Here is a 22,336-nt window from a genome sequence, read left to right as displayed (position 1 = left end):
GACAGAATTTACAGCAACAAGCTATAAAAGCATAATGCATTGCGATGAAAAAAAGGAACGTTTGACCTGTTCAAGGCCAACAGGCTAAGAATGCTACTGAAATGTAGTTGCTTTTTCAATTCATGGTATCCACGATGGAACATATGTAACTGTGCAAAGGCCACTGTCATTAAACTTCAAGACATTTTTTGTTGGATCGTAAGTGGCAATTATAATATTTGCCCAAGAACAAATAAAGCCCCAGACTTGTAACTGGATTTGCACAGGCTGACCCCTGCACCTACGTGGCGAAGCACTGTAGTCAATGGGGCTCTACTCATGGGTTCTGAGTGCAAGATCAGGATTCCAACAGACAAATTTCCTCCAGCAAATGCCAACGACTGCCTTTCCATATGTGCAAAGTGATTGTAGTCCATGACTCTAGGTACCATGCAAATGGATCGGTTCCACAGGATGCAGAGATAACACACACAAGTGACATTTTTCAGTAAAATAACCAGGTTGTTTTAATTTAATTGTTTCCTAATTAAGCAAAAACACAATTTTAAAACTGTGGACTCAAGTCTTCAAAATGTCAATATATAATGATTTTACTGAATAAACAACAACAAAAACATTTTTAAAAATATCCTCTTGATATGCAGGAGAACAAAAAACTTTGTGAAGTTCCCATTGCTAAAATGGACCAGTTGTGAGAACACAGGAGTAGTTAGCAAACTAATGAATACAGTATACTACTTACTAGGTCATTCATATTGGTCTGGCTGGCTGGGTGAATTTCTTCCAAGAACTCCAAGACATAAAATGTGTACCTATCCATAAGGTGAACTCCAATCCCAAGATCAGGCTGATGCTTAAAAACAAAATATACATACTTAGAGTATTCCATAGCAAAAATCTGATGAGAACAGAGCAAAACAGGACCATGCAAGTGTCAAACCTATGAATTCTTTTTACTATTAGTCAAATTATCAGAAGTATGCAAAAAAAAGATTACTAACCATCAAAAAAACCAACAGACTGTGTAAATGAATCTGTATATTGCATGTTATCATCTTCCTCTTTTTAGACTCATTTCTGACTAGCACCGTCTTTGCCTAGTTGCAGGGAGCCGACTCCTCCATTATTCACCTGTGCAGAACTCCGGTAGGATCCTCCCACTATGGCCTCTTGAGCATGAGAAGGGGGCGGGGGGGTGAGAGAGATAATCCTGTGTGGCTCCAGGACGTCATTACCAGTTTCAGTAAGCACATGAGTAGAGCCTGATTTTCAGAGATGTTGAACATCTACGGAGGCTATGGTGCTCACTACCTTTAAAAATCGAACAACTACAGAATAGGATGGTTTCACAAACCGTGGCTGTCATACGAGGCCATAGCCTAAAGTTAGAAAGAGGAAGCTTGCAGGCGTAGGGAGATGACAACTAATGTCCCTCTCTTCAAGTGCGCTACCCACTGTACTATAAATCACATTTTCTATTTCTATTGTTACCTTTTTTCTGCAATGTATTTATCATTACATTTTTTTAATTCATTATTTTATGTTTGAATTGTAAGACTTACTGAAAATCAAATTAGGGGTGTACATTAGCCTAGTGGGCAACTGACATCCCCACACTTTCGGACAGCACAACGGAACAATGTGTAAAGTACATCAACATTACATGAGTGATGCTTTAAAGCAGAGGTGGGCAAACTATGGCTCACGGGCCACATCTGGTCCGCAGGACCCTCCTGCCTGACCCCTGACTTCCTGGCCCAGGAGTCTAGCCCCCAAGCCCCTCCTCTGCTGCGGTAAGGGGGCAGGGGAGGTTGGATAGAGGGTAGGGGAGTTCAGGGTGGTGGTCAGGAGGCGGGGATGTGGATAGGGGTCAGGGCGGTCAGAGGGTGGGAACAAGGCAGTTGAATGGGGACACGGGTCCCGGAGGGGCAGTCAGGAATGAGGGGACGGGTTGGATGGGGTGGCGGAGGGCAGTCAGGGGTGGAGGGTCTGGGGGTGGTCAGGAGACAGGGAGCGAGGGGGTGTATGGGGCAGGAGTCCCAGGGGAGGGGCTGTCAGGGGGCGAGAAGTGGGGGGCAGGGTCAGATAGGGAGCAGGGGCCGGGCCACACTTGGCTGCTTGGGGAGGCTGTGCCTCCCCTAAACAGTCCTCCATACAATTTCGGAAACCCGATGTGACCCTCAGGCCAAAAAGTTTGCTCGTCCCTGCTTTAGAGGCTAAACATCCTTTATGTTGTTAAACAGTTAAGGGGGAGATTTTCAGAAGTGCCAGAAAAATGTAGTAGCACAACTGCCACTGAAAGTTAAATGGGACGTGTGAGCCAAATCCTTTCGGCACTTTTGAAAATACCCCCTTTGCCCTACCTCCAACTACCCTACCGATGGGAACCCTAAGCCTCTGGTGGGGAGCTATATCTACAGAAACCCTAACCCTTAGGGCAGGGAGCCCTACCCATAGGAACCCTAACCCTAACTCCAAGTACCTGACCCATAGAAACCCTGACTCAAGGGTGAAAAGCTCTATCCATAGGAATCCTAACCCTACCTCTGAATACCCATAGGAACTCTAACCTTAGCTCCAAGTACCCAACCAAACTCATACTTACTGAAAGTGAATCTTCTCCTACTTGGCTACTAGCTAAGGCCATTATATTTGGAGAATAAAATCGTTCATACATGGATGCTCCTTGACAGGTATCAATAATAAACAGCAATTCGTTGTATCTGAAAGAAATAAAACAGCTTTCACATCTGGCATCCTGTAGACTATGTTTTCATTCATTCATTTCACTGCATAGTTAGCAAGATATTTAATAGAGCTCCAACTGGCTGACCATTAAACCTTATAGTTAGTAAGAAGCACATACAGCTGTTGACCCAAGGTAACTCACATGAGTGGCTGAAGATTATAATAGATTTCCTTCTCCTCTGGAAAGGAGAGCTTCATGCAACCTCAAGGACAACAGCTATTTAATATCACTGCTGTGGTAGCGGTAATTTTTTCCATTTTTAAACCACATTCAGAATAAAAATAATTAATTTCGACATCTTCACTAGAAGAGTGTGCTGTTTTGACAAGAATTAAATGGAGGAATGAAAGGCTACAACCCAAGTTTTACACCTGTTGGTGACATACTGCATTTAATAGCTAAGTAATAAATTTTTACCTTCTTTTCTGCCACATTTGTTCAAAGGCATCAGCAAGTTCTACATTAGTGATTTCTTCAGAATCCTGAAACTTCAAGAAACCATTTCCACCATGACCTTGTAGAAAAGGTAAATAAGCATGTACGTTAAAGATAGAAGTACAATATATACAAAACATGGTTGCCAAAAGCCAACAGAAACAGCTTAAATGCAATCTCTCCCCTCGTTGGTGTGGGACGACAAGACAATACCAGGGTAATGAGAACCTTACAGACGCTCCCCAACTTACGCAAGCGTCCCGGAACACCTTGCGTAAGTGTATACATGTATGTTTAACCTGGAATACATCTATTCATTCATAAATTAATAGACACTGCTTTAAAGATGCTTCCTTGATTACTATTTATGCAAAACCTCTTCACATGGTAATGTTTTTTATAACTTCCAGAGTCATTACAAATTGGGCTCTCTAGACCATATGCCCAGGGTTGTGGAATACAAGTGTGAGACCCAGATTTTTAACTGATGAAGCAATCTTTGTTATCAGAACTTTTTGCATGGATTGTTTTTAATGTTAATAATAATGGATGTTTTGCTCAAACTAATGTGACTCTATGATTACTGTGTACTTGTTTTACTAATTTTTCAGCATTATTTAGCATCCTCATGAGATTTCACTCTCTTACTGTGCAACAAAACCAATAAATTCCTGTAATTACCTGTCATATATATTAGAATATTGCTTCTGTCATCAGAAAGTAGGCGCTTGGATCGAGGTGTGCTTGGTGGGATTCTTCCTGTTAACACACGCAAGAAATTCTCCACAGTAACCTACAAACATGGAAATTAAGTAATTTCTAACTATCATAAGGGATATCTATTGACCACTACTAGACGTGGCTCCACAAAATAATGACACAAACTATGCACTATATATAAATAGGTCCAGCAATAGATGGTATAAATTGCACTACCAGATTTCTTCTCTTCAAGGTTTTACTGTGCTACTGCTCACCAATCACTGTTTTTTTAATAGCCCCATTAAAATCAGCCTGTTGGTTTACTATATTTGAAAACTATTTCATCAAACACACTTCTATGACCATTCTAGTCTTTTAATACATCTTCATTGATTTGAACACCTGTCACACTGTAGTGTATATCTTTATTCAGTTAATACTACTTATGCATTCACAAAACGCTGCAACATTAGTATGTGTTACCATGGAAAAATGTTAATAAATACTCTAAGGCTTAAATTCTCTGTGCAACTCAGGCAAGGAGAAGATTCCTGTGGCACGAACATCTAAAAGATCAGATGTAGTCCATCTGGACAGCGACCATAAAAGATTTGATTAAACATTAGAACTACTTGTTCTGAATGCAGATTTACAACACCCAAAACTGTTACCAACAAAATTCAGACTCATGACAGCTAGGTTTTTTTTTTTGTTACTATAATCTTTCAACATGCACTTTATGTTCTCAGGACATTAAAAATCAGAGAACATGACATCTTCTGTATACTCTAATAGGCAAATATGGTACAGGGTTTAATTTGTTCCTGTAAAATATACGTATTTGTTTTATAAATCATTTTACTATGTGGTACTAATTAAAAACTGTAACTGAAGTCTAATTAAAGTCAGTCCAGTAAAGACTTAGAAAAAGAATTTGCAGCAAGAAGTGTTTTCTGAAAACAAGAACGTGGTAAAGTGCTGCAGATATAACTAGTTGTTATAAAGTGGTTAGAATTGGGTTACTTACAGAAAAGACATGTTTTATTTGAAAAAAAAACAAACCAAATATTTAAAAAAAGATGTTGAACCTGCAATGTGCAAACACACACCTGCTTAGCGTCAAAGCTTATGAAAGTGTTAGCCGTTTAATCAGTCATACAATCTATACTACTTCAACAAAATGGAAAACCCAGTAACATTTTTATATTGTTAATATAGCTGGAAAGCCTCACAATCTCCTAACCGTAACTCATAACAACAACAGCCATAGGAATTAATGTTTTCTTTACAATAGCCAATAACAATGTATAATAATAAATTCTAATTAGTTATAAAGACGTAAAAAGTTGTAACAAGTTCTGAAATTCAGTAAAAAATTTCTTATTATTATATATATCAATTGAGACTAAGGGTCTGATCCATAATCCAGGGAAATGTACGGAAAGGCTACTACTGACTTCAATGGACTTTGGATCAGGCTTTGAAACAACACTACAGAAAAATCTGGTTAGATGGACAAAGCATTGTTACCTCATAGCTTCTATAGTCCACTTCCACATCATCTCCGTAAACATTTAACTCCATGTTTTTGTGACTAAACACAGTTGCTGGCTTGGGATTCCTGGGATTACATGCCATATCATCTGCCAGCATCAGGACAATGTGACTGGGAAAAACAAAATAACACAATCTCATATATTCTATTTTAATACAATAAACAAAAGGAAAGTTACAAATAATGTAGCCAACAAGCATGACCCATTATGAGAGCCCTGCAAATTCGCAGATATCTGCTTTATAACTGCAGACTATGCTTACTGATCACAGATCGGCTGAAGATACAAATTTTGTATCCACGCAGGGCTCTACTCATTATTAAAACAAGAGTCTATAGCATTTAGAAAATTGCCTGGAGTATAAGTAAGAGTTACTTAGGTAATATTTTATTTCCCCAGAGAACTCTGTCACCATCACAACATTACCACATTAAGCTTTTTGTTTGTTACAGTAATGGTATTATTTGTTTAGCACTAACAACGTGCTCAATGTCATACAGTACTTCACAAAAATGGATGGCTGCTGCTTCAAAGAGCTTAAAAACTCAAACAGAAGGTGGGTCACGGTGGAAAAAAGATGAAGATGGCTCACTAGTGTTTTTTCCAACCCCTATTATAAAGCCTTTGTGCAGGCCTTGAAGAAGTGGGTTTTAAACGGCACTTATATAAAGAGAGTGTGGGCCTTGCACATGACAGATTTACTTAAAAATCAGTGCACAAAACTGCAAGTACACAAGGCCTCAGTCTCAAAAACAAGGGAATTCTGAGTTGAGGCTGTTATGAAACCAATTAGCTCCACCACCTTGTGCAATGTTCTTGAAGACAGCATGATGCTCCATCACCAAGACAGACAAAATGAATAATTACATACTGTAGCAGGGTGGACACCCACTGCTGCCCTGAGGGGTTTAAAACAGCCCTGGAGGAGGGCTGTGGGAGGAGAAAAGCTGGGCTGATTGGGGAAACAGCCTCAGCTGTGGCCACGCCCCAAACAGACCCAGCTGGCCCTATAAAGGTCAAGGCAGCCAGGAGTTCAGAGGCTCTCTCTGGTTTGAGAGGGAGCAGGGCCTGGCTGCCTAGCAAAAAGGGTAATAAGTTGAGAGAGTGGACCATAAAATCACTACTTAGTTCCCCACACAAATCCCAATTGCTTAAGCTATACATTGGCAGGAATGAAATTCATTCCTGTTGAACATTTGTGAAAGAGAAAGTGTACTAATAACACTTAGCTCTCATATAGCTTTTCATCTATCTATCTGAAAGGAAATCACATTATCCCTGTTTTAGAGATGGGGGAAACTGAAGACCAAGGAAGCAAAGTAACTTGTGCGAGGTCACACAGCAGAGCTCAAAACAGAGCTCAGGTCTCCTGACTCCCAGCTCAGTACCCTAACCACTGGAAAGCTCTTGGGGGGAGAGGGTAGGGGGAGTCCTCAGTGTCTAGTTCCAAGTACTCAGGACCCAACTGTTAAGCCCTATGAGGCTATTAATACACTCACTGTTATTAACACCTAAGGATTGTTCCGAGCATCAGCAGACTACTTTTTTTTTCTCTTCATGCACAACCCCTTGGCCACAGCAATTTCTCCTCAGAATATGAAGAAGCATGAGGACAAGTATTCCAGGAGGAATTATTACTCACAAAGAAGCTTTCCTCCTACTAGCACAAATACTGCCCTGGTGAACATTTTCCCTTATTATTATTAGACTTGATTAAATATTAATACAACTCAACTCAGGATAAAACAAAGCTATTCTATGCAAATAAAACAGTCTGGAGCGTAACATGACATCCTACAGCAAAATCAACACAAGTGGGACAGTAGGCCTATGAAAGTTCCTATGGGCATAGAGAAAGGAGATATCTGAGGGGCTGCTGACACGGCACCTTCCAAGCCCTACAGTGTTCATGGGAAAGACAAGCTCCAGTCCCGCAAAGAGACACAACCTCTACGCTCATCTCGGGAGCTATCCTTTTACCTGGCTGAACAGCTTTCCAATAGCTCATGTTACCATCAACCATTCCAGGCTCACCTGTACCTCTTTTGGGAAGAGAAAACATGCAGTAGGAGTTAATGCTAAAAGGAGCATCGTTTCCATTGTTTTTACTTATGGTGTTTTCTCCTGCTTCTAAGAAGAGAATTCTGCATAAAGCTGCTTGGTTCTACTTTGCCCCTTGTTGCCTTTGGGGCTCTTTCATCCCATTTCTCTTCAATTTCTTCCCCTCTACTTCTCAGAGGGGCTTAACAAATCAGTACTCCTCTGCCATGTTATATATATTACAGTGGTGTCTGGGATCCTCAGCCATGGTCTCCATTGTAGTTGGCATTGGGCAAACAAGAACTACAGAGAACCTGACCTAGACAGCTGACATTTTAGGTTTATGAGAAGACAAGTGGGTGAAACAACAGGAAGGCGAGAGGACAAGGCAACATTAAAACAAGAATTATTTTCCCCTCACAAAGCTTTTGCAAAGTAAGACGATAAAAAGGGAAGAAATCTGCTGCTTTCCACAGATGTGAGCTTTAATGGGGGCTGTGGGGACAATGACATTGTTCAAAAGCACAATGCAGGATTGCAATTCACTCACGGTCTGTACCAATAATAATCTCTGAAATTCACTTAGGACCACAGATATTCCACAAGGAGAACCCACATCCGCACTCCTATGCAAAATGAAGTATAGAACTCTGTGAATATTATTTAAAACTAAAAACAAAAGTAATATTTTTAAACTAAACTGTCCACTGTGTCTGTTGCAGCCTGAAGGGAAAACAGAAACCTATATTAAAAAAACGAAAAATTAAACAAGAGATGTAAGGAACACCAGGGGAAATCCATGCCTCCAAGGTCAGTTCAGTCAGCAGCTTAAACACCCCTCAGCACCCACTCAAAAAGGAGAATATCTTATCCACCGTTCTGTTGGGAACCAAATATGTAAAGATTGCAAGCTTAGAGCATTGACTCCACATGTCAAAACACTGTCAGGTTTAAGTGCACTTATACTAAAACAGGCACAGGTGAGACTGAATACCAGACATGCACATGGCAAGAAGTTAAGGGCACCTAGACAGCTCTATCCAGCACGAGACATACTCCTACTATAACTGTACTCAAACAGCCTGTCTTGATACAAAATACAGGCAAGGTATAAAAAAGTTTCTCAAACAGTCAGGCTGTGGGCAGTCACACACCTGGGATTCTCCTCTTCTTTTCCCAGCAATGACTTTCAACTGACATTAAGAATGTTGGCTTCCTCTGATGTACTGAAAATGCTTGTTCACTCAAGCCAGTTTAGCTCTTGTCTGGCTACACTAAAATCACTTTACCAATATAGGAATACCAGTGTACTGTACCACCAATGTGTTCCTAGTGTAGACTCAGCTATATCAATGCAGTTAAAATACTCCAGGGAGCAAAACAAGCTATACTGTTAAAAATGCTGAGCTCTGTTGGTCTAGTTGCATCTATGCTAGGGTCTTCTGATATTACAGCTATGTTGATTAAGGATCAGACCTCCTGACATTCCTGACGTCAGCTGTGCTGGCAGATGTCTGTAGTGTAGTCTTGACCTTCGTCTTGCCAAACAGAAACAGCAAAGCAATTAATCCCAGGCTCTCTCAACATAGTTTTGACAAGCAGAAACTTATTTTCCTTTCAGTGAGGTTGTGTGTCTAGTGCTCAGTCCTGTACCCACACAAGTCAATGAGCGTTTTGTCACTTGAGTCGGTGACAGCAGAATCCTACCCATAAGCTGGGAAAAATTACACATAGTCAATAGGCAGGGCATGAAAGATTTAGTCCTGGAAATATAAACAGTACATAAATAGCATAGATTTACCCCTAACTTACACACCAACCCATAACGTGCACAGCCACGCAGGTACAGGACAGAGCTTGAGCAGACTTCTTATTAGGGACACTTGAGGCAAATGACAACATATCACCACTTGAGCAAGGTCCCAGTTCACCTCCTTCCCAACACCACAAATAAAACCCCAAACTTAGGCTGTGTCTTTACTGACACAAAGCTGTTTTAAAGTGAGATCACTAACACGCAACAGTTATATCACTGTAAAATCCTAAGCAAAGACAAGACACGTGCCATTGTTACCATGAGGTTGCCAGGCAAGGTCAGTGCTATACCACTCCGCTTCTCTCTCTCTGGGTATGGCTACACTTGAAATTTCAAAGCGCTGCTGCGGCAACGCAGCAGGAGCGCTGCCGCGGCAGCGCTTTGAAGTGTGAGTGTGGTCAGAGCGCTAGCGCTGGGAGAGAGCTGCAAAGCCTTGGTGTAATCAGTGCCACAGCGCTGAGAGCTCTCTCTCCCAGCGCTGCACGTAAACCACATCCTCTACGGGTGTAGCTTGCAGTGCTGGGAGCCGAGCTCTCAGCGCTGTGGCACTGATTACACCAAGGCTTTGCAGCACTGTAACTTACAGCGCTCAGGGGGGTGTTTTTTCACACCCCTGAGCGCGAAAGTTGCAGCGCTGTAAAGTGCCAGTATAGCCAAGGCCTCCCTCCCTCACACACACACACACACACACACACACACACACACACGCGCGCGAGAAAATACAGTGTTCTGTTTTTATTAGGTTTTTACAGCAGGACAGCTAATGTCTGTTAGTTATCTTGCCATTTCTAAAACCTTTTTTTTTTTTTTTGTCAGTGAAGACAGCCTTAGATGAGCAAGACATTAGTCTGTAATGACATTAGTGCCCTGATTCTACCCCATCCAGAACAGTTATTGCATGCATGTTATTTTATTCAGACTGTGTAGTTTAATAAGATAGGGTCAGATCTGGAGCTACAGCACCTTACACCATCTGGGGATCTGGTCCTCACTGTCCCTTGGGAACAAAAGTTCTGGTAGGAGCCAATATAAAGTAAGAGCTTTTTAAAACAAAATCTAAGACCTGAGCATATAAATCCAACCAAAACAGGAAAGACTGGTCTGCTCAGTCTTTCAATGCTCCTATCTACCTCAAAGAAGTGTGTATTGCCAAGTCCCCAATAGCTCTCATCAATGCTGTGGGCCTTGGCTAATTTGAGCTTATTAACACAAACACAGTTTGGACACAAGACAACGCAAATAAAAACATAACACAATTTTTAAACGTAGAGAGCTGCTATTTGGAAAGTTGAGTGAAAAAAGAATGCTCATAAATGAAAGATTAAGCTTTCAGCATTTTAACAGTAGCCCACAGATCACAGAGCAATCAGCAGGTTAAAATTCAAAACAAAAACAAGGCCAAAAAGTATGAGAAGGCATTACTGAATACTCACTGAAGACATCCCTCCACACCTCACACATTAGCAATTCCCATGATACCCTGGGCTGAGCTCTTAGAAAACACTACAGTTGTTGGTGTTATAAGGAAATATAGATCTCAGCATTAGTTTCACCACGGTATTACTTTAATGAGATAGGGAGCTATTAACTTAATGTGATATTGGCTTTTTCATGATGAAACAACTGCTTCCTTTTCAGCATCGGCCATGGTAAAGATCCTCCTAGTTTTTTCATTCTGACATAACATAAAAATGTTAATCATAAAAATAACATAAAAATGGAATTGCCAAAGGAGTTAGGTACCTAATTCCTACTGACATCCAATGGTATTTGGGCAGCTCACTCTTAGGATGGGTCTGCACAGTTTTTGTACAAAGGTAACTATTTACCAAAACAGTTATACCAGTACAAGCCGGATGTGGATGCAGTTATACCAGAATAAAGATGCCTTATTGCTTATTCCCCTTCCCATACAAAACCTTCATACTGATATAATTGCATCCACACTATGGAGTTTGTGTCATTTTTCACTATCCTGGTGTAGTTAAAGCAGTACAATTTGTGCATGCAGGAAAGGCTTCTGGTTCCTTTGAAACTCCCAGACAAAATGTCTTTTTTTAATATAGCTTGTGACATGCAGGAGCTTCTTTGTTAGACACCAGTTATTTAGAGGCCCTTATTCTAATTGTGCGCCCTTGATTTAGCTGAAGCACTGTACTCATATTGTATTTAGTCTTGCTCATTAAATGAAGTGTTCTCTAATCAAAAGGCATATTAAAAAGGCATTAGTTATGTTAGACATGAAGTTGCAATACAGTAACAGGTACATGTCAAAGAGTTGCACTATCAATTCTGAATACATTTTACCAATTTTCTCACATTGTGCATTCACCAAATTAATTAGCAGGGCAATTTAGTGATTGGTGAGTGTCACATCATTTCATCTAATTCTCCGTTTCTGTTTGGAAGCATCATGGTACATATTTTTTTCATTTTCCTTTGAAATAATATTGTTCTAATTTTCAGTAAATTAACGTAATTAAGTCTATGCTCTTTACCTTTCACTTGCTTATGAAAGGAAGAGACCAGCATTTTAATCCTGTTTCAGAAGACGAGACGGAACTTTTCCTTTAATATCCAAGTTTAAACAATTGTTCTCTTCAAGATTCTCTTACCTATCAGGAATGCCTAGTCTCTTGACGCTTCTGTAAACTGAAAGCGTATTTGCCACATGACGGTAGTTAAACCAGAAGCGAGATGTACACACCTTTAAGAGTTAAAAAGAAATAAATGCATATTAGAAGATGTAAGAAATGCATTCTGAATTAGTATATGCATCAATGGATATTGACTGCTGAGATGCCAAAAAACTTGTCACTCGGCAATCAGTGCCAAGCAACTGCAAGAAATCAATGTTTTTTCATATTTTGAAAACAAATGTTAACGTACTGAGCCATGGAGAAAACTTTCATTTAAAACTGGATAAAGTACTAACAAAAAAAAAAAAAAAAAAAGTACCATAGGGAATAATCCAGTAATGCACGTGGATTAGCTAGATTATTTAATGTCTTATCCATTTCTAATTTCTATGATTGCCCTGTTGTGGTAAAGTGTAAGCAAATGAACACAAGGTCCACATGTAGAAAGAAGGAAACTTTTGCTGGGGACGTCTGGTTTTTACAGAGTCAACTATAACAACATTACAGTTGGGCCCCACCCACAGAGTTTGACTATAAAATCTCAAACAGTGTAGGAATGTTCAGATTCCAGTATGGGGGCCCATTTCCAACCAATGTGTCAGTTTGTTTAAATACAAGTAAGCAAGTAATTACAAGAAGAGTGTCAGAAGTAACTTTCAGAAACTGATTAAGAAGCAATAATTGTATTATATAGCCTTCAAACAGACAATGACTAAATATGAACACTCATGGCCTAGATACTATGATAGATAGAAAGAATCTTTCAGATGTACAGAGCAATATTAAAACCTGTAAGCGAGCTCAGTCCTGCAATCCTCTGTAACAGAGGTATGAGAACTGAAACAAAAATCATAAATCATAGGCTTAAAACTTTAAAAAAATTATTTCTGTCTGAAGATATTTCACTTACCATTTTTACAAATTACACCTCAATTTAACACAACTCAGATTAGAAAAAAAAAGAACTATACTTCCTCTGTGCATCCCATAGCATTTTCTGTACAGTCACTGGCAGTTTTCCCTTTATAGACAAGTATCAGAGGGGAAGCCATGTTAATCTGTATCCACAAAAACAACTAGAAGTCTGGTGGCACCTTAAAGACTACATTTATTTGGGCTTAAGCTTTTGTGGTAAAAACTCACTTTTTCAGATGCATGGAGCCATGCCACCAGACTCCTCATTGCCTTCATAGCCAGGTTTGTTTTGTTTTGTTTTGGCTCTTTTGATCAGAAGAGGAAAGATAAAGACATTTTAAAATAGAAGAAAACAGGACTGTACAGCCACACAGAAGGAGCAGGGGAGGATCTGGGGCAGGTATAGTACCTACGATTCGTTTTTAAAAGTTGACTAGATGGAGACACCAGTTTAAAAGTTTTGCTTTGTATACTTCTTACTCTGAACCTGGTTCATGAAAAATTAACTTAATTTTCAGTAAGAATCATAAGACTCCTACCTCTTGTCTTCCTCAGCTTCCTGGGAGATTCCTGTCCCGCCAAGCTGGTTTTTAAAGAGAGGCTTTTTAAAGGGGCATAATGGAGTTAGGCAGACAATTCCCCTTGACTGCGAGTTAGGCTCCGAGGTCACTTAAAAGCTTTTACCATTATAATAGAGTTACTGTGCTGGCTGGGTCTGTGTCCATTACACATCCGACAACAGCCCAAAAGGGTGTGGCTCCTCCCAGAGGAGGACCCAGGACATAATACTGAGAGGAGGGGGAGGGGAAGGTGCAGGGTTTTGGGTGTCAGTACTATCACCAGCAGGAGGAGAGCTGCTTCTGTAACCTGTTCCAGTAATAAAACATATGTTCTGTTATTTACCTAGCTCATGCCTGTGTCACCATTTCAGGACTTTGCCTACTTGTACCAACCCACAAGAGAGGACCAGGTCATGCAACATTTTACCAAACCTACTTAAAGTTAAGCACATTTAATTGCTTTGTTGAATTATGACGCCAGGCCCTTTCTGAACTGTGCACTAAGGCTGTAGCTTCTAACCAGGCTCAAGCTGCCTCCAGAACAACCAGTGAGAGCCATGAGAGTAGCTGCTATTTAGCACAGCAGTAAGTGTCCTTGGAAGGCTGACCAACACAAGAGACATTTGTTGGGTTAAAACTATTAGAACAGCTCTCAGAAAGCCTTGGCTGGGAGTTGGTCCTGCTTTAAGCAGGGGATTGGACTAGATGACCTTCTGAGGTCCCTTTCAACCCTAATATTCAAAATATTCTATGAGCAGATGGAAAAAACTGCCCAGCGTCAATTGAATAAGATCCTGCAATAAGTACATCTTAACAAAATATACTAGCCAGGATGCAAAATATTTAGCTTAAAAAAAAATCTTTAAAAAGGAGTATTTGAGATAGGAGATGATCAATTAAAGGAGCATTTTTTGAAGAGATGATTTTAAGTTGCTTTTCTATTTAGGCAAAATAGAGCAGACTGTTAAACAGGCTTTTGAATATCAAGCTCTTGAGTTTTGTTTATATAGTTATCAGTGACAAGCACAGTACAAAGACTTAGATAAAAACAAAATAGTAATAATAGTCTTGACTTCTATGGCATTTTTCTTTTGTGCACCTCTAAGTACTTTAATTCATTTATTTTATACCTCACAAGTGCTGTTATCACTCCTATTTTATAAATGGAGAAAATGAGGCACAGATGGCATGAGGCCAGAGCCTAAATTTCTGGGCCATTTGGGAGAGCAAGGAATACAGTCTGGCCACAAGCAACTTCCTCAGGGTCACACAGGAAATCAGCGGCAAAGACCAGGATAGAAAGCATGTCTCTCTTTACCCTCAGCACCAAGAACTTTCTACTTTCCTTATTACTACCAGTTTGTAACAAGTGTATTGCTCTGACCAAAGAAAATTGTGTTTTAACTCTCTGCTTGCTTTTAACATTGAAACAGAAACAGGTATTTAATGTTAATAATTTTAAGTCTGTACATTAGGGAATAAGAGAATGATTACTATTATTTCAATTATCCAATTGTCTTTTCTTGAATTCTTTCATTTTGCTAAATTTTAATACTTAAAAAAACACTGTGTCATGTCTGACTGCTCACATAATATTTTAGAACTGATCATTAGTCATTATGCTCGGAAAGCCTGATTAAAAACTAATCGAGTCATACAATCTGAAGTTACCCAGATAAAAAAATTAAGACCAGTATTTCTTATCCTAAGTATTTAGGAAATTAGAATTAAAAAAAGAAGAAAATTTGTTGTCAGAAGTTAGTGAGTTTCATAACAAACAAAAAAATTAGGAAGATGTTGTACCTTCCTAACCAAGCAAATGTTTAAAAAACAACATAACTGTAATAATATACAGCAATTATTTGTTTTCATTCTAATTGTAACTTTAATTTTATAAATACTTCAAATGTGCATTAATGTTCTGGATGCTTGTAATTAAGTTATGCAGAAGAGATAATGGTAATGTAGTATAGCAAACTGGCAGGGATAACTCCAAGTCATACCACTTACTTCCAGGTCTTGATCTTACAACTTGCTGCACATGGGCAGACTGCCATGGCACCAGCATGCAACAACTGCAGGACCAGTGTTTTATTTAAGATCGAATACAAAATGCTTACCAAAACTGCCCAGTTATTTGTATGCCCACTTCTAAAAAACTGTTCTGCTTGGTCCTGCAAGAGACAAACAATATTGGAACATGTGTGTAGGAAAAAAACTACAACACAACACTTTGGGGGGGAGGGGAGTGAGGGGGTTGGTTGGTTCTACAAAATATAAAATGTTAATGTCATATGCAATTAAAACCTTAAACCAGCTAAATAGAAAACATGACTTATTCTGGTTTATAATACCCCTCCTGATGCCTGAGAAAAGGATGCATTCTATATTCTGTTTGGGCTATTCTGTCCTCGTTAAAATCAGACAGGTAATCTGGTTCTCTCAGAAACTCCGTATCAAAGCTTGGTATCACATTAAGAAACACTTGACTGGCAATGAAAACAAAACCAGAGAACTTCAGAGTGGTGGTGGTGATGGAAAGAGAGAAGCAGCAAACTAGGATAGGGAGAAATGTAATGAAAAAGAAACATTGCACTCTGTCCAAGAGGGCAATATCTGGGAAAGATTAAAATCCCAGAATCTTTCCATTTACAAGTCTCTAATCAGGTGTTAAACAGGAACAGATGAAATGCTTCCTTAAAGCATTGCAGCCCTCAATCCTTCCTTAAAGTGAAGAGCCTTGGAGAAGTTTTTCCTTTCACTATCCTCACTCCCTTATAGAATACCAGATAGGAAAATAAAAGACCCCACACATTTAAATCAGCTTTAAAGACCAGATTATGTTGGACCTTCTAACACAGAAACACAAGTACAATGATTAATAAACAATGAAAATAGAATTATGCAGTGTTGTAGGTGTGTTGGTCCCAGAATATTAGAGCAACAAGGTGGGCGAACGAACTTCTGTAGCTGAACGAGACAAACTTTTGAGCTACACAGAGCTCTTCTTTGCAGCTCTGAATGGTAACTTTATAAGGTTCTAAAATTTGTGTATTTAAAATACTTGATCTTATTTCCATTAGCTATTTTGTCACATTTTATTAATCTTGTTAACTGTGCATTATAGAAATCATTTGACAGTGAAGTTTTCTACTTTATCAAAATGTTAATATGGGATTCATATTAGACTATAAACATCATATCTGGATTTAAAGTGAGCAGTATGTAAAAAGGTATAATTACTGAAATATGAAAAAGGCAAAAACTGTAATGATTCCTGACCATGGGACAATATTTGATTAACTCCTTCAGTTTATAAAAACATGAAGCTCTGAAAAATTCACATACAAGAAATACACAAATTGACCATAATATATCTGGATTGATCACAAAAGTGAACAATATTATTCTTGTATGTTTAACCAAACAAGAACAGTTTACTGGAAACTGAGAACCCCAACTGGCAAATAACTCAAAAGGATCAAAAAAACAAACAAACAAACAAAAAACCCACAACCCACCACCTCCCAATATTATATTCCTATTCAAAGAGAATTGGTGCATGCGAACGAATCTGAAAATTAATTTTGATGCAGCTTAACTAGTAGTTTATAATTATTACACAGTTTAAACAAGACATAGTGCATATAAGAACAGCCATACTGGGTCAGACAAAAGGTCTGTCTAGCCCAGTATCCTTTCTTCAGACTGTGGCCAATGCCAGGCTGCCCCAGAGGGAATGAACAGACAGGTTATTATCAAGTGATCCATCCCGTCACTCATTCTCAGCTTCTGGCAAACAGAGGCTAGGGACACCATCCCTGCCCATTCTGGCTAATAGCCACTGATGGACCTATCTGCCATGAATTTATCTAGTTCCATTTTGAACCCTGTTATAGGATTTTGCCTTCAACACATCCTCTGGCAAAGAGTTCCACAAGTTGACTGTGTGTTGTGTGAAGAAATACTTCCTTTTGTTTGTTTTAAACCTGCTGCCTATTAATTTCATTTGGTGCCCTTTAGTTCTTTAGAATCAGTTATTTACATTTTTTATATGCTTAACATGTACATTTACATAAATATGTGTATTTATACTGTGAGAGTTCGTCAACCAGGAGGATTTCCAAGCTCAGGTATAGGAGACGAAAGCAAATACACCTCCACCCCAATATAACGCGGCCCTCGGGAGACACAAAATCTCACCACGTTATAGATGAGACCCCGTTATATCAAACTTGCTTTGGCCTCCCCGTTCCTTGTTCCTTAACTACTCCCTCCAGAGACCCCCATCCCTAATCACCCCTGGGACCCCACCCAACCCCCCCTGCTCCCTGTCCCCTGACTGCTCCGACCACCCCCGTACACACACCCCCAGGTACTCACAGGCAGCAGCAGGAAGCGGAGCAGCCTGGCCCCAACCCACTCCTCTCCGCCACCTCCCAACCATGGCGCTCCGCTTCTTGCCCCGGTTATCTGTGCAGAGATTTGGGAAAGGATGCCCCCCTCACACTCACCTGCGGTGGGAACTGGAGCGACACGGCCCCAGTCCACTCCACTTTCCTTTCCCTGGCCCCAGGTGTGTCGCTGGGAGGCGGCTGGGGAAGGTCCTGCACTCACCTGTCCGGCGGGAAGTGGAGCGCCATGGTTGGGAGTTGGCGTAAGGGAGCTGGCTGGGGCTGGGCTGCTCTGCTTCCCACCACCAGTGAGCGCAGGGAGGTTGGGGAAGGGATTTCCCCCCCCCCAGCACTCACCAGCGGAAGCGGAGCAGCCCAGCCCCAGCCCACTGTCATAACTCTCCTACTCAGATCTGAACCTTAGAGTTCAGAACATGAGAAGCTAGCATGAGACCTCCAAAGCTTAATTACCAGCTTAGATCTGATATCGCTGCCACCAGCCAGAAGATTCCAGTGTCTGGCTCACTCTGGTCTCTCCAAAACCTTCCACGGGGGACCCCAAGACTCAGATTCCTTGAGTCTCACAACAAAGGGGAATAAACCATTTCCCTTCCCCCTCCTCCTCTCCAGGTGTTCCCTCCCTAGGTTCCTGGATATACAGATTCAAGCTCCGTGAATCTAAACAAAGGGATTCCACCCTCTTTACCTCCTCCCAGATTTCCCCGCCCTGGGGACCCTAGGATACTCCCTGCTTCAAGTCCTTGAAACACAAGTACCGAGAGATCTAATCTCTCTCCCCCCTCACCCAGAGGGTATGCAAAGTCAGGCTTAGTAAATCTAACACAAAGAGATTTTCCCCCTCCCTTCGTTTCTTAACCTTAACCAGTGAAAAACACTCAAACAGGTCTTAAAAAGAAAGCTTTATATAAAAAGAATGAAAAAGGACATAAAAGGGTCTCTGTATCAAGGTGACAATATACAGGGTCAATAGCTTAAAAGAAAAAATGAATAAACAGCCTTATCCAAAAAGAATACACTCCAGCAACTACACACATGTAAATACAAAAAAAAAAATATAAACCTATTGTCTTACTACCCTTGTACTTACAACTTGGAAACAGAAGATTAGAAAGCCTGGAGATTCCTGTGGTCACTCTCAGAGCCGAGAAAGAGGACAGACCAAGAACAAAGGACTCACATCCAAAACTTCCCTCCACCCAGATTTGAAAAAGTCTTGTTTCCTGATTGGTCCTCTGGTCAGGTGTTGTTTGTTACCCCTTTCCAGGTGAAAGAGACATTAACCCTTAGCTATCTGTTTATGACACCCACTCCACTCCACCAGCTCCCAGCCGTAGTGCTCCGCTTCCTACCGTAGGTGAGTCCGTGGGGGCGTCCTTTCCCCAACCTCCCCGCACTCACCTGCGATGGGAAGTGGAGCGCCGCGGCTGGGAGATAGCGGAGTGGAGTGGACTGGGGCTGTGTTGCTCTGCTTCCCGCCGCAGGTGAGTGCGGAGAGTGTCCTTTCCCCAACCTCCCCACGCTACCCTGCGGCGGAAAGCAGAGCGATGCAGCCCCAGCCCGCTTCACTCCGCCATCTCCAAGCCGCGGTGAATGCGGGGGGAATCCCATCCCCCAAGTCCCCTCTCCGAGCGACTCGGCTGGGACCCAGGCAAGGGAAGCAGAGCAGGCTTCTCCCAGCCCCTTGCTAATCCCCCAGGCCCCTCTGGGACTGCAGGGCCCCCAAAAGTGCTCTCCCACAGCTGCTGTCCCCCAGACCCTGGGGGGACCCCAACTGCCCCCAAACCCCTCAGCCCTTCATCAAACTGCTCAGCCCCGGCCTAGCACCCTTAACATACTGCTCAGAGCAACATGGCAGAGCTTTACCACCTTGTCTGTGAAGCCGCCTTATACTGGGGCAGCGGTGTACTGAAAAACAAGACAACCGGGGATCATACTTCAGTGCTTGGGCTAGAAGGGGTTGAGGGCAGCTCAAGGTATCTAGAGGTTTAAAAGGAATTTTAGAGCAAGGAACAGACAATCTCAGATAAATCAGACGCTCCAGCCTCGCAGGCAGCAGATCGGATGGGGTTCGGCAGAACTTTACACACGGAGCAGAGGAAGGGGTGGGCAGCGTTATGGCCTCTCCCCCAACGCTGCAGTGGGGGCTGCACAGGCTTATCCCTCCCCAGCACGGCAGCCACCCCAGTGCGTGGAGTCGATGCAGGGGCAGGTCCACGGACGCAGCCTCCGGGCCTGGCGCTCGAGTCACCCGCATGGGGCCAGGGGCGGTGCTGGGCAGCCCAACGCGCTCCCCTACCTGGATCCCATCAGTAGCTGCCGACCCGCAGCAGGCCCAGAGCAGGGCGGCGGCTGCTGCCAGGAGCCAGCGGGGAGCAGGCAGGGCAGCGGCCATAGCACCCGGCTTCACAACAGGAAGAGGAAGGGAGGACGCGTCCCCAACCCCGCCGTAAAGCAGCTCCGGGCCGCCTGGGCGAGCCTCCCTGCTCCCATCGCCCCGCCTCTCCGTGGCTGCGTTTGTTGCGGGAGAGCCGCTTGCTGCCTCGGTCTGTGCCTGGGCGCGCTGAGGTACCGCGGTAGGTGCGGTCCTCCCGGCTGCTTGGCCGTCTACTCGGGCGGTTAGCCGTGGCGGGAAAAATGTATCCAGGGTAAATGCAGATAGTGGCACTGGGGACCCCGTGTAAGATTAGGGCTCCTAGCCACTAGGTAACACGAAATAAATAGTTCCGGGGGAAGAATGAACACGCATTTAGAGACCCAAGATAGCGAAACAAGAATAGAATGGCAAGCTGTAAACACTCACTGTACGTGTGGTGTGTTACACACACGGTACAAACAAGGTGATTGCAGAGTGAAGCACTCAAGAATTAGGAAATGCCATACTTGGGGGGTGGGATTCACAAGGGAGATTTAAGCACTGCAATTATCAGTGTTGCTACACTTAACGTTTAGGTGCCCTGGCACCCACCTAGTGAAATTTACAGCCCTAAATTGTAGGCACCTAAGCTCCCTATTCAATGCGTGGGAAGAGAGTGAGGTGCCTAAACATGGGATTCACAAAAGCCAGCAAACTGAGCAGAGAGCTGCCTAAATTAGCCAGTAGGAAATGCTGAAGAAAAGGGGGCTGCCTCACTTCCTCCTTTCAAAGGGATTTAAGTGCCTATATTCATTTGGGATCCCCAACCACTCTTTTCTGGAGTTAAACCAGGTCAGTCCTTTTTCAGGAAAAAGGGAGAAAGTGCCACTCTAACAGCCTTCTGGGTCAGCTCAGGCACCCACAGTGTGAGGAAACCTAAGTTCACTTCCCCCTTCTGCCAGAGGTGGAGAAGAGATCTGAATTTAAGGTTTCCCATCTCCTAGATGAGTGCCATAACCGGATAGGAGTTAATCTAGGGCCTGGCTCCCTCAATCTCTCCTCTGGAATTTGATACATTCTCTTTAAATAATTAAGTAGTCAGTGAGCAAATGAGAGAACTGGAATAACTCTGTACCCAGTGGATAGGGCACATAGGTGAGAGATCCAGATTTCAGCTGGCTTCAACAATATTTAATGATTTATAACAGTGGAACAGCTTCAGAAGGACAGATAGAGACACATCCACAAAACATAACCAATATTGCAGCATTAGGTGCCTGAGAGGTAGGAGACCCAAATTCACACCCCTTCCGTGCACACGTGCTGCCCATTTTGTGCAGCTTTAGATCATACCTGACAGATTGGGCCTAGCCGACAATATTAGGCAGGAAGTTTTAACTGCCCAATCTTAACACTAGGCCAAGGAGCCATAAATGCTCCCAACTCTAATCAAAGGTCATGGTGCCCTAACTGTCCTAAGCTAGGCTGGGGAGCCTTACTTTCTCCCAGTACTAACTGCCCCATCCCTAACCCTGGGCTGGGGAGCGCTAGGGTATATCTACACTGCAGCTGGGAGTAACCCTCTCATCTTGGGTAGACAGACTCACACTAGCAGTGTGGACTTTGCAGCTCAGGCTGCAGTTTGGACTCTCAAGCCTAAGGGGTTGAGCCCTGCTAGCTTGAGCCTGTCTTCCTGGGCTGGGAGATGCATTCCCAGCTGCAGAGTAGACCTACCGTTACAGGCCCTAATCATAAACTAGGGAGCCCTACTGGACCAAGCCCTAAATCTAGGCTGGGGAGCTTAACTGCTCCCCATAACTAACCCTATCCTAAATGTAACTCCAACCCTAACTGGCCAAACTAACCCGTATACCAGGGAGCCCTACTAACCCCAGTCCTAGTCTGTGGAGATCTAATAACCTCAAACTCTAACTCTGTGTCAGGATGGCCTGACTGCCCCAATTATAATAATAGTTCGGCGAGCCTTACTGATTCCAGTCCAACCCTAGGCTGCAGAGCCTTAGCTGCCCCTACCTTAACCCCGGGCTGAAGTGGACTAACTGCCCCTCCCCTCACCCTAAGCTAGGAAGCACTGTCACCCCAAAGCCTGCCGCTAGGCTAGGGAGGCCTAACTGCCCCAACACTAACTATAGGCT

At 42.4% G+C, this 22,336-nt stretch overlaps 1 protein-coding gene across 4 annotated transcripts in view; it reads right to left on the bottom strand.

The window, feature by feature from the left end:
- Positions 1-20,258, bottom strand: part of PIGK (phosphatidylinositol glycan anchor biosynthesis class K) — a 123,737-nt gene extending 103,479 nt beyond the window's left edge. For 3 of the 4 annotated variants that reach the window (XR_007775426.1, XM_050961894.1, XM_050961893.1), the window contains exons 1-8: positions 20,124-20,258; positions 15,533-15,586; positions 11,914-12,005; positions 5,417-5,552; positions 3,866-3,977; positions 3,167-3,263; positions 2,606-2,723; positions 743-853 (exon numbers count right to left, since the gene is read on the bottom strand). Coding sequence is in view for 3 of the 4 variants with exons in the window: in XM_050961894.1 (XP_050817851.1) it covers positions 743-853; positions 2,606-2,723; positions 3,167-3,263; positions 3,866-3,977; positions 5,417-5,552; positions 11,914-12,005; positions 15,533-15,586; positions 20,124-20,219 (816 nt within the window). In the remaining variant the exon portion in view is untranslated. The remainder of the gene's footprint in view (positions 1-742; positions 854-2,605; positions 2,724-3,166; positions 3,264-3,865; positions 3,978-5,416; positions 5,553-11,913; positions 12,006-15,532; positions 15,587-20,123) is intronic. The other variant, XM_050961892.1, reaches the window with a different exon arrangement.
- Positions 20,259-22,336: the final 2,078 nt, after the last annotated feature.

Source organism: Gopherus flavomarginatus, chromosome 7 (assembly GCF_025201925.1).
Source record: "Gopherus flavomarginatus isolate rGopFla2 chromosome 7, rGopFla2.mat.asm, whole genome shotgun sequence".
Classification (NCBI taxonomy): domain Eukaryota; kingdom Metazoa; phylum Chordata; order Testudines; family Testudinidae; genus Gopherus; species Gopherus flavomarginatus.
Note: the sequence above shows the minus strand (reverse complement) of the source record. Positions and strands in the feature narration are given on the sequence as shown.